This window comes from Syngnathus scovelli, chromosome 4 (genome assembly GCF_024217435.2).
Source record: "Syngnathus scovelli strain Florida chromosome 4, RoL_Ssco_1.2, whole genome shotgun sequence".
In the NCBI taxonomy this organism is placed as follows: Eukaryota; Metazoa; Chordata; class Actinopteri; order Syngnathiformes; family Syngnathidae; genus Syngnathus; species Syngnathus scovelli.
Window position 1 is genome coordinate 15,972,461 of NC_090850.1, and position 12,663 is coordinate 15,985,123.

The 12,663-nt window shown below is 43.1% G+C and overlaps 1 protein-coding gene across 2 annotated transcripts in view; it reads right to left on the bottom strand.

Annotated features, from left to right (window-relative positions):
* Positions 1-12,663, bottom strand: part of elp4 (elongator acetyltransferase complex subunit 4) — a 67,646-nt gene that overhangs the window by 20,237 nt on the left and 34,746 nt on the right. Inside the window, exon 10 of one of the 2 annotated variants that reach the window (XM_049718431.2) lies at positions 1,202-1,745. The exons of the other annotated variant lie outside the window; for it this stretch is intronic. Coding sequence (XP_049574388.1) covers positions 1,626-1,745 — 120 coding nt within the window. The 3' untranslated portion in view covers positions 1,202-1,625. Of the gene's footprint in view, positions 1-1,201; positions 1,746-12,663 lie in introns of those variants that run through there. 2 annotated transcript variants of the gene reach the window in all.

Here is a 12,663-nt window from a genome sequence, read left to right on the forward strand (position 1 = left end):
ATCTTGGGTGGAGTTTTCATTCTGTCCCTGTGAGTAATAGTGACACTCCATGTTCATAGTGAACACAATACCGCAATGATATTGCCCTACATTGTTTTTATTTCACCACGCTGCCTGTGTCTGTCTGTGCTTGTGCTGATTGGAATTCCGTCTCAAATTCACATTTTTAAATCCCGGCAAAATGGGTTAACCTAACTCTAAGTCAAACAAACCTTTGCATCTTTTTTATTTCGTGTCATTATCTGCAGATCTTGAAAAAAGTAATCGCTTATTTTTTTTTTTTTGTTAAAGTAAGGAGTAGTAAGCAAATATCGGTTTTAAAAATTCAGCAGAAAAGCAAACATTCAAAGTTACCTGACAAAATCTACTTAGAGAGATTAATAAAGAATTTGTACTTCACTTCCCACCACTACTGTTCAGGCAGGGAGCACCACACTCCTCACTTAAAATCAGCTGGGATAAGATCCAGCTCACCAGCAACCCTAATGAGCAAAATTGGACGCATACAGTAAGTGGAACAAACTGCTCAGATGATTCAAATCCTTGCCCTTCTGTATGCAAGCCACCACCAAACCCACTCTTCTACCTTCCTTCAAGATTAAAATAAATGTCAGTGCGACACTTTCAATGTGAATAACAAACCGGTCTTGATGTGAGACGCAACCAATCGCAGCACACAATGAGGAAAAGGTCAAGACGATTCGCCGTCTAGCAGAGTACCACAACTCTGTGCATGGAACAATGACGACAGGAAAGAGGAAGGGGAGGTGAAATAAAGCGGTCGGTGTATTTTGCTTCACTTGGCGTGTCTGCATTTGGCAAATGAGATCATGTCAAAGACAGGAGGCCCAGGACAGACAGAGTAAGCTAAGTAATGTTAGTGCTTCTTATTTACTTGTTGCCAGCGATGTTGAAAGTAATTGCAGAGTCCAAGAACGGCCAGTCTGTTGGTCAACAGACCAAATAAGGTTTTAATTTATTTCTTTTCCATCCTACGTTAATTAATTAAATATTTAACGAAATTATCTGCTGTTATCCACCGCTTCCTGCTTTTGATACAAGTGCTACGAAAACCTTATGACTTTTGCTGCCTCTCGATAGTCAAGATTGATTGTCTTCTTGGCGTGCCCACCCAATTTTGGTTTCCTTTGACCCAGCAAATTGAAAGAGGTTAGTGAAAGAAGTCAACCAGCATAACATGTACCTGATGTTGGCTTTTATTGTCAATAAACACACAGAACAAAATTATGAAATGAAGTGAAACATGTCCATATGAATGGAGGTAATTATGGCGTCGTTGGCTGGCACCGGGGACAACTGGCAGATCCCAAACACCTTGGCAGCAGACGTCCAGCGCGGCATGGCAGAACGTGGGTGGGAGAACAACCTGGTCACCACCGCATTGCAGGTGTTGCTTGCCAAGTAGCCACCAGGATTATAATAGTTTTGGAATTCTCATTTTAGTTTTATTTCTATGTCATTTTGAGCTTATTTTGTAAATTTTTTGTTGTTTTTATAAAAAGCATTTTCATTGTTTATTTTATTTCATCAATAAAAATGTTTTTTTCAGTTTGTTATTTTGTTAGTGTTTGTAAACTAAAATAACCTTGGTAGCCACTCCAGCTCTAGAAATCCAGGTGCTTGTTGGCAGAGCCACAGGCAGAACCCCCCGCGGCTGCTCCTGCCAGTTCCCCCCTGCTCACACGACTCACTGTCTCAGATAAGTCGGGAGGCAAATGTAGTCGCTACACAAATGAGAGTTGGAAAGGGGAGGAAGGGGTGGGGAAGATCATTAGATCGGATGGCAAAAAAAGTGGATCAACATAGAGTAGATCTACCCATTCGATGATGTTTGTTCACAGAGAGCCGTGTTGCGTTTAAATTACATTAGATGCTTCAGCACTCTGCACAGAGCAGCCAGCGTGGAGTAAACCTGCTAGCGTGTTGCTAAATGCTTCGCAGAGCTTTAGGTCTGTTACGACTCAGGGAATCCGTGTGTGTGTGTGTGTGTGTGTGTGTGTGTGTGTGTGTGTGTGTGTGTGTGTGTGTGTGTGTGTGTGTGTGTGTGTGTGTGTGTGTGTGTAAGAGAGAGAGAGAGAAGCCACAATGTGTGGCCTGTAGCAGGCATTTTCAGACTCTGGGTCCGAGGACATGGGGTGACATTTTTCCATGGACCACTTCGTTAGTCTAACGATGATCAAACAACTACAATGCTATAGGATTTCTTCTTTTTTTTTTTAGGTTGGGGGGCAGTTACTTCAGTCTTAATATTGATGAGTTGTTTGATAGAAAGAAATTTGCGAGCCCATTTAATACCGTTTTTAACGGAAAATATAAAATTGTTCCACAATGGAAGTTGAACATGCAAACATTTGAAAACAATCATAAAGTAGAGAGGAAAAATGTCACTGAACATTCATAAGACAGTGTTGTGTTGTTGAGGCGAAATTCTGCCTGAGTGAAGATACGTATATCGTAGCTATATAAAAACATAGTAAATAGATGTAAATAATTGATTAATCCCAAAGGTCTGCATATATGTAGCTCAACTAAGTTGACATGTTCTTTTTTTAGACAGAAAATAGATGAAATCTATGTCAACGTGAATGGAACTTTTCGCTAAAGTATAAAATTTCTCCGTGTAAACATACCCCGAGAGAACAGCTGAAATGTACATGAGAAGTACGTGTGAGCTGATTGGGTGTGTAACACAAATGAGAGCCCGAGTCCTTTAACTGAGTTACTCGTTTCACAGAAAAGCTTATCTGGAGAGCAGCCCTGTGCCAACTCAAAGCACAAAGACGTTAAGAGGTTAATGAGGGCCACTCGTGCAAAGCTCCCTAAGACCAACACGCTAACTGCTATAAAGCTTAAGCGTGGCTACGCTATGCTGCTTCAGGCCCCGTCAGAAAAGCCGCCTATGGCTCTCCAATGAACAAAGTCTTGAAGAGGCTCTGAGAGTGGGAGAGGAAGCTGAGGTGAAGTGCCTTCAGAGTCGAGTGTGCTCAGGACAATGTCGGGCAGTGTGTTGCTTGAGCACCTCTGAAGGTATCAGAATGAAGGCATTTTGGGTGCAAGAGGAGCTAAAGCCTGTAATTTGCCCCTGAAAGAATCGGCCAAGACATTTGAAACCTGGTCAAAGGGTGCACCTCGCCCCCCCAACTCTCCCCCTAGCTCATTCCTGTAAGCCTTCTCTGCCCACTGTATCCTCACCCCCTCCAGACGTAGAGCCTTCCCACTCCCACAGATACTTATCTGTTTCCTAATGAGTAGGTGTTTTGGTACGGGCTTTAACGGCGTCAATACTAAGAGATAATTCGGTACTACGAAACGCTCTTCACCGCTCTAGGGTAGACCGCTTCTTTTTTTTTTTTACAATGTTTTTTTTTTTTTTTTTTTTTTTAAAGGATCCGGAGATTCTAAATATCAGAACGTTTGCTGATGTTCACATCTGATGTGGCAGGACATTTTACTCCTGCTACAGTGGCCAACAGATCATTGGGGCGTCAAACCCATAAGATATCCCGTGAACTCAAGTCCTTTGTGAGATGAAACAAGAGGAGCGGTCTTAATGCTGCACAGCAGATTATCTAAGGCAGGTGAATACTGACCACTGCGAAGGACCTATAATTTTATGTTGGGTGGTTAGGTAAGGTTACATGGGATGGATGGGAGATTCCCTCTGGGTGGATAGATATAAGATACGTTTGCCACGCTAAGGCTTGGAACGGTGTGTGCAGAAGGGATGGCGATAGCTGCATTGCTAAATCAATATGCAGGTTGGGTTGGGTTGTTGTGGTGTGATATTCTACCGGTGGTCCTTAGTTTACAAAGGAGCACGAATCCTTCGGTGGCAACATAAGCCAAATTTGTTGTGCCGTTAACCGCTGCACAAATTAGGTTACTTCGCCTATGTCATCTTAAAATGTTGTAGATTGTATGCTGTGTTGCTCTTGTTGTTGTGTGGAAGATTTATACAGTTGACTATTTTTCTTAATCATTTCAATTTGGCAGTTTAACATTTTTCTTGTAGTGTGTAAAATGAAGACGTTTATTTTCACTTTTTACAGAGGGATTTTAATGTGGCTACATTTTCAGCACTGAAAAGCTTGCTGAGAATAGCAAGATGACGAAGGGGTCGAAGCGGTCAACTCACACTGAGATATGTTCTTTTTGCGTACACAGACACCTGTGCAAACTCACATATCGGACTTGAGGGGGCTTCCAGACGTTCCGCCTCCACCCCTGCCAAACTTCACCTGCGTAACCTTTCGTGTCGTTCGCTCAGTCAAGTGTAATTGAAAAAGAAAAACAATGCATTGATCAAGCCTGGACTCAGTCCTGCTTAGTGCACTGCAGCGGAAACATACTACTGAGCAGGGGATGGAGGAAAATCAATCACATATACGTACATCATCCTCAGAGGGTAAGTTAAAAAAAAAAGAAGAGGAAGATCACACCGTTGTCTGGCTGTCACGCATCCACAGCCTTGGCTTGGCTGTGTCTGTTTGGCTCAGGGCTGTGTGGGCACACTGAGCATGTGCGGAGCGAAGGTCAAAGCAATCCAGAAGTTCAGCTCAGCTCCTCTAACCTCCGAGTTCAGGGACACATGAGAACAATCAATGGTAACGCCAAAGTTGGAGGGAGGAGCAGACAAAACCAATCGATTGGCTCCAAACATTCGTCAGAAAGCTACTAAAGCTTTACTAGGCTAGTTGTTGTCCATCACTCGTGCAACAAGGAGAATGCATACAGGCTAATACAGAAAGTATGTACTTCACTACCAGTTAGGTTGTCCGCATTGACACCAAATTACTGGAGACTAGTGGAGAACTTAGAACACACATGGTATGAGACGCTCAAAGTCTGCTTCCCAATGACCTGCACACACTATGGTGTAAACAAGGACATCCGGAAAACCCTCACAGGCATCGTGGGGCGTATGTGTGAGAGAAGTCTTTCCCGGCTGCCTGGCAACCTTCACGAGGTTGTAGAAAGAGGGGAAGAAACAGCGGCAAATGGGAAAGGGGGGGTCGCCGGATAAGAGAGGATGGCGGGAAATTAGACCATTGGCTGTGGTGCAGAAGGGGGGGGGGGGGTGTCGATATGAACGTGAGCCACCATTATAGTGCGACTACATGTGTGACAGAGCATCCTCCCTGGTGGCGAGCACTATAAAGGTTCGCGGCTCAGCTTCGTTCTGCGGCCAGAGGGGCTGGGAGTTTGTGCTGGCGACAGGCGGAGAGGTGACAAAGCTCCAAACGAGCGTTAAGCACTTGAAATGAGCCCTCGGGGCCAGCCCACAGACTGGCTTTGCCTAAGAGGGTTACTAATATCACCCCACAATAGGCAATTCCATTCGGCTTACCTATCACCCCAAAGACCCTCTTCTCAAAAGAATATGACATTACATGCTGTTTGTTATTCCTCGCTTCCCTATATTGGGGGCGGATGTTTATTGGGATTAAATTGTTGTTTAATGCTTTGGAGAAGACATGATATCACAGTTAATGTTTTTCCTTGCTTATATCATAATCATAGTTTTACTATGCAAGTGTGCATACATTAGGTTCTGAGGCTTAAGAGGTGTTTTTTTTTTGGGCAGGATCTTAACAATGGACCAGCTACAGAAAACAGTGCCTTCAAAGGCATTCCACTAGTGGTAAAAGCTTACCAATGATCCGAGTATTAAGTGCTAATTTTTAACGAGTCATTTATTCCATAGTGTTTTAGCTAGACTTTCAAATGGCCCATGTCACTGTACAGCTTAAAACTATGGGAAACCCAACACCTCGCAGGGAACACATGACGACCGGTCTGGCCACTGAAATCAGATTACTCGAGGCTGGATCATGCTCATGCAAGTGACACGATATTTACCATTACTTAGGGCAACCATTGATCATTGAATAATGGAAAGTCAGTAAAAAGACAAAAATTCAACAATGTATCTTGAATATGGATTACAAAAAATAAAAGCCAAAAACAACGAAGCAAAAAGGCTGACCACCACACGATAAACCAGAGTGCCCAGAAATCGAAAAAAGAGGTAGAACATTTCACAGTCAACATTGGGGAAACGTTCCCAGAGTTGCTGTTCCATCTGCTGACTAAATCACCTCCCAGTGCCATAATCCCCCACAGCGATAAAATTACACCCTATTGTGTGGGAAAATCATTTGCTGGATCTATAGGAACAAGTGTTAACTTTAACCCAGGAAAACCCTACATAATGAGGTGATGTGATCTTTTCAATTTGACAAGCACAGCATCATCCCATTTACGCCGGCCGTTCCACACAAGACTTCCGCTCCCTTGGCAGGAAAAAAATGCAGCCAGAGCCTCAGTATAAATCCTGTCACTTGGGTAATTCTAGCCCACCTGCAGCAAACAAAAGCTGACGAGCTGCTTGACCTTCCTCTTCTTTTGCTCTAACAAAGACTGCAACATGATCTCTGGCCTCGCATAAGGAATAACCTGTTGATCCAGTGTGTTCGTGGTTTCTGATTGTTCAATCGACTTATGTCATTCTCACACTTATTAATGTGCAACTTACTGCTGAATACCTTCCTTGATACTCTTCTGCTTCTTCACCTCGAATGCTGATGATTTTCAATCAGTTCGTAAAAACCGTCTTAAGGTGTCAGGAATGAATTAAGCAATGCTTTCTTGCTTAATGGAGACCTGCCCGTCTTATCACCTTGTGCCTGATCCAGGATTATCCAAGAGACATTCATAAAAACAGTCAAGATTGACGCCACACGGGCAAAACATCTTCTGCTTCTTGGCTAATCTCTCTGACAGAAGGATGAGTAAGCATTCTGAGAGTAATTATATTCCCAAACACCGAAAGAATGCGAAGCGACTAATAACGTGAGTGATTTTCATTTTAGGCGAGCGTGTCCAAACAGGAAATTGAGTGGCTGACAATATTTCATGTTTATTTTATTTTTCCTAATGGAATGTTTATTCCTGCTCTTTGGGGTAGGTAGCTGGCCCACCATTTACCCTTCACGCTTCACAGACAGCATTTGATAGCATGTGCCATGTTAGTAAACATGACATGCATGGTAATCAGTTAGCTCTGCAGTGCTTCTGAATAAGCAAACGGACAAACAAGGGGCCAAAGTGTAAGTGCGCTGTAACACAACAACTTGACTTGTTATCTCCGTCGTCATCATCTTCAACTGAGGTCCTCTTGGGGCCTCTCCTTGGGCCTGTCAAGGCCTTTGACATGAAGGCGCTGCGTGGGGCCATTTGGTCTCTTTTCAGATCTGTTTTGTTTCTCTTTGCGGGCCTGTGTCGGTATGGACTGTGGGCGTTGTAAGGTTGACAGCGGCGGGGGGCGAGGGCACATTGACCCGAGCGGTGATGGGTTGCAAGAGGGGGGTTTAGATGGTGTTATGGACTTGGGCACAGCCAGGGAGTGCTGGTCCACCCCTGGGGTGACATGGAGCCAAGGGAGAAAGGGAGCGGGATAGAGGGCGAAGAGTACAAACGTGTCTAAGTGCTGCCTTCACTACACATAGGCCCATAGCAAAGAGAGCGGCTGCATGGGTTATGACAGCAATATCTGGGGGACCTCTTGCGCCCTCCAACGCATATTTTACCCCGCAAACTATGAACGTCCTCAGGTTAAAGCATCGCTGACACGTGGTAGGAGCAGGTTTTCCAGTGCCATAAGAGAGGTCCCGCTATAATAATCACGCTCCGCCAAAAAGCTAGCATACTTAATATTGCTTCGTCATTGTTGAGACTGCATGATGTCAACAAAGCTTCAAGTAGGATTTAGACGACAGAAGTAATCAAGTAATATGTCTTTTACTACTTTCATGAAGTCTAATTTGATCATACAGTAAATTTAGAAAAAATGTTTTTGTTTGAAAATGTGTTCCTGACTATGTGGAAGCATTAATAGGTGATGAAGGATTACAGAAAAACTGTCTTGAGATTTCTTTCCATTAGTCCCCAAAAAATAAAAGCCAGAGCATTACTGTGGAGCTCTAGTCATGTAATATTGATGCTTATTTCTGGGTTGCTGCGAGTAAAGAACTACACAAACTGATTGTACAAAACACACCCACACACATGCAGATACACACGCCTCTCTCCAGTGCAAATGTTAGAAACGTGTCATATACCGGGAAAACACAGCCTAGTTTTACTTAACTGTCTTATGGAAACCAAACAATTTAGTAGACAGGGCTAACATTTGACAAATGTTAAGGTCATCTAGAGGTTACTGTGTCAGTTTGAAGAAGTGACTGACCCACTGGGAAGTGTGGAGGTAATCACTCCTGCAGAAGAGTTGTGCCAGCAAAAAAATCAGCACCAAGCAGGTTTGAGGCATCTTAAAGACTGCACCATGCGGCTCACCGTTTTAAATATTTCTGATGTCAGTCATGATAAAAATCACAGATTAAATGCAATGTAAGGACAAAAGGGAAAAGTTGGTTCTTTTGTTGCTGAAGCCTCAGAATGCGGCAGAGGATGTCTGGTGGTTTACAGCAGCTGTATTGTGTCAGAAATTATTATTTTTCTAGTCACACCTAAAAAGATTTCATGCATGACAGAAATTTCACTTTCACCCAAGTTGTGCAGCAGTTTAATCTCTCCTCGACACAATTGTTTAAGATATTGTGTCGATGTCCTTCAATGTAATACCTTTTGGTGTCTTTGTGCGAGCTTGCAAGCGCGAGTGTGTGTATGTTTGCGAGCATCCATGTCTGTTAAGTCTGTCCCAACGAATAAAGAGGGCTGGGTATAATCCATCACCAGTTGATAGTGCTCACAAAAAAGGAGCCCTTTTTGCTGAGAGGACAGCCCTTGTGCGGACAAAGACCACCATACTGGGGACTTCATAGGACCCTGCTGAAAAGGTGTTGCCCAGAGTAACCCCATTCACATTAACAGGCATGCTGGCCAAAGCCACTCATTACTGCTGACTTGGACCAGCCGGGCCACACATAGACCAGCCTAGAGCCTCGAACGCCATTCACAGCACATCAGTCGACAGGCAAACAGCCTGAACTCTGCCACTGGGAAGCAGCTAGAATTGTTACCATTCTATTGCAGCAGCCGTCTTGAGATTTCTTCTCAAAAGATCGAAAAAAACTTTGTAAGGCTAGATGAGGATATTCATAGATGTTCTGGGAATATAAAGAACCAGAGTTAATGGCTCATTGGTGTGGTTATACAGTATTATAATGATGGTATTTGAAAAGCAATGATCTGCTTATTCCTTTATTTGCAGAATTTTGATGGAAGAATGCACTGATTTGTTTATTCATTTATTTCTACAACTTGGATGGAAAAATTTGATTTTTGGCAAACTTCAAGAACTTGTAACCTGAATTCAGATTTATCTTTGAATACACTATATATGTTTAAAGATAATTTCTGAAAACTTGTGCAAAGATCGGTAATTATACAGTACTGAAATGTGGAGAATATGTGTTATATAATTTGCTGTATTTTACCAATTCAGTTATCCTCAATTTCTGGCCAAGGCTAAAACTGCTCCCGGCAAGAGTTCCCCCTCCACCATTACATTAGAACTTGAGTTTGCTCGTATCCGGCACGATTGTGAGTTAGTTAGTTATTACTAGGCCCAATGCTAACACTACAACATGCTAAAACTCCTTTATAATTTTTTAAAATTGTCATTGGCACTGTTGTTAAAACTATGTAGTGTGCCAAATTTAGTGGAGTTATTTTCATTTTTCGCTTTATTGTATGGGGACTTTAAAAAGAATAAAAACTTTAAAAAATTGGATGACCAATTTAAGCGATTTGTTGTTCATTTTCTCACTTGCATATGGGCTTTAGGTGGTAATGATAATATAGGCATTCCCATCCAGAAACTGTCCCGTTTTGTGCTCCGTTGAAACAACAGCCACCCCGTTATCAGTGTGGATATTTTCTCTGCAAACCTAGACTGGAATCGCCTGGGGCTGCCATGCTTTGTTCCACTAATCCACTGAACTTTTAAAGCACTCTAGAAAACTAAAATTTGACCCAGAAGCTGTCTCTTCTCTGATACAGATTTACATCAACATGACGGAGCGTGTCAAAACACCAAAACTTGGGACAACTGGTGAAAAATTTTAGTGACTCACCCAGTGAGGTGCTAAATAAAGAAGAAATATTTAGAAAGTCACTAAAAATTTATTGGGGGTGTTACAGGTTGCTCTTTATATTCTAGCAGGAACTTCAGCATCATCCTAGGGCTGCCACAGAACTCAAGAGGCGTTTTTTTCTGAAAAAGCTTGATTGTATTCCAAATTTTCTGCAAGGGATTACTATTTACAACCAACCTAAATTCTCACGGCAATACTCATTGACAAACAGTTCTTCTGCTCTTTGCTCTTTTTTCCTGGCTCTCTTCATCACACCACCACCTCTGCTCTCATTTCCAGTACAGTGTCCCTGTGGGCAGGTGGTGGTTGTGTAATTTTAGCCACAACTAGGTGAGGTGCTTCCTGGGTAGACTATTGGCCAAACCACCTTTAGGGTGTTCGAGGGTGTCAGAGGCAATGAGACATCACCTCGGCCGGCCTGTCAAAAAATTCACCACCTTCCATTTTCTCCATCACCCCGAGCTTCTTGATACACCGGGGGTGATGGGGATTTTTGTTTGGTGTTTTTATTATTATTATTCTTATTTAGCCTGAAATGCAGCAGCCAGCCGCTAACCCAGAGCACTGAATGAGTGTTAATTGTTACGCATTATTAAATCCATTACAAAGTGAGCCAGAGCCTGGGGAGCACACGGGCTGAAGTTAAAAATGGAGGGAGACAGTGCTAAATACCCTCTCTGGAATATGACCCCTATAAGAGGTGACATCTCACCTCAGACATTGTTAGCATTTTAAAAAAAACATACAAAAAAAAAATAATGAACACAGAATTAATAACAGAATTTGGATCATGAAAAGCAAAAGCTGTTAACACGGATACATTTTAAAAATACACACAGAGGCCACAGACCTCTTGCTGCTCATTTTTGGTGGGACAGTACTCTGAATTTCAGTATGAGATTAAATTTGTTTTGTCCCATTTTTCATTTGTTTTTTGTACTGCATGTTAAAAACTAACATTATACTGAACAATCACTAGCATGTCGTCTCGTTCGAAAATGTACTATGCAACAAAGTCTGAATGATTGTGCTCTAAATACTGCGATAGCATTTATTTGGCTAAATATAAAGATGCAAGAGAGTGACTTTAATTGGCTGTTTAAAGTTGCTTTTTTACCACACTTGTTTTTTATTGTGCTGCACTAATATATGGGTTCACAATCCAGTGATAGAACAGATTGTACAGAGGCTAAGAGACTGTAGAGATTGAATAACAACATTGGAAAGGGTTCCAAACGTGGCCATCCGCTTCTTCAGCTAGGCCGAGTCGGGAGTTTTGCTGGGAAATGGGCGGCCTGCCAGATTGGGGCCAAGTCAGAGTGGTCAGGGGATTACAGTTCTGCCGTGCTCACCGCAGGGGGTGCGGAGTGGGCCTCAATTACCCTGGAGCGGCGTGTTTGATTTGGCCCGGCACTTTTGGGGACAGACCAAAAAGCTGAATAATGCACCATTAGCAACTCAAAATCCTGAGGTAAAATGGGTCCACTTATGCGTCGCATACAGTAATTGTGTGTCCATCAAAGACTGGAAGGTCGGCAGCAATTACCCCGATAACAACACAACAAGTGATGCGTAACATTAGCTCACAAACACCTTTAAGTCCAAACTTGAATTCACAGTTTCTTGGAGATGATGTGATGGTGGAGCTGTTTGTATTTACAAATGTAGATGGAGAGAGGGAGCAGAGAGAGGGAGGGAAAAGGGGGAGAGCCTGCTTCTCTAGCTACAGTTGGTGCTGTGCAATTGAATTTTACAGGATATGAGGCAGCAAATGGCATGTAAAGGCTGAAGCATCAGACGCTTGCAGACAGACGGGCCAGACAGATAAGGGAGGTGTAAGTGAAATCATTAGGTAACTCTGCAGGACATCCGGGCCACTTATGGAGGTTGGCAGTGAGCTGGGAAAGCCAAAGGTCCTCTTGAGCTCCACTGAACACACACTCAGCCTCACAGACATTCAATGGTAGAAAACAAAAACACAAACAAACAACCAACTGTTTGCCCTCCTATGCGTGAATACACACGTGCTAACGCACTTACGCACGCACACACAATCTTGATTGAGGTATACCCCAAGCGATTGTGTTTGTCCACCTGAGTATGAAAAAGCCACTTTGGCTTGTGCGGAGAAGATGGTGCTGTTCAAGCCGGAGCTCAGCTCAGCTAAGGAGGGGGAGCAGCCAAGTGTGGATGCACCTCATTACCTCACTCATCCACACACCAATTACCCCTAAATAAATACACCCAGCCCACAGGCGGCAACAATGACATCCGCCCTGAAAAGGAAGAAAGGAAGCCGTTCAGAAAGCATTTGCACGCACAGAAAAGTGCTGCTGGATAATGATGGACAAAAAAGTACAGAGAAAAGAGGCAAAAAGAAGAACATGCAGGGGGGCTCGGAGTTCTTTTGAGAAGCTCAAAGACACGACGGAGGAAGAGAAAGAAAGCAAAAGGCACAAAGCGAGTGCAGTGAAGTGATTCAGAAAATGATTATTTCTTGCTAAATTTCACCCGACACATTCGC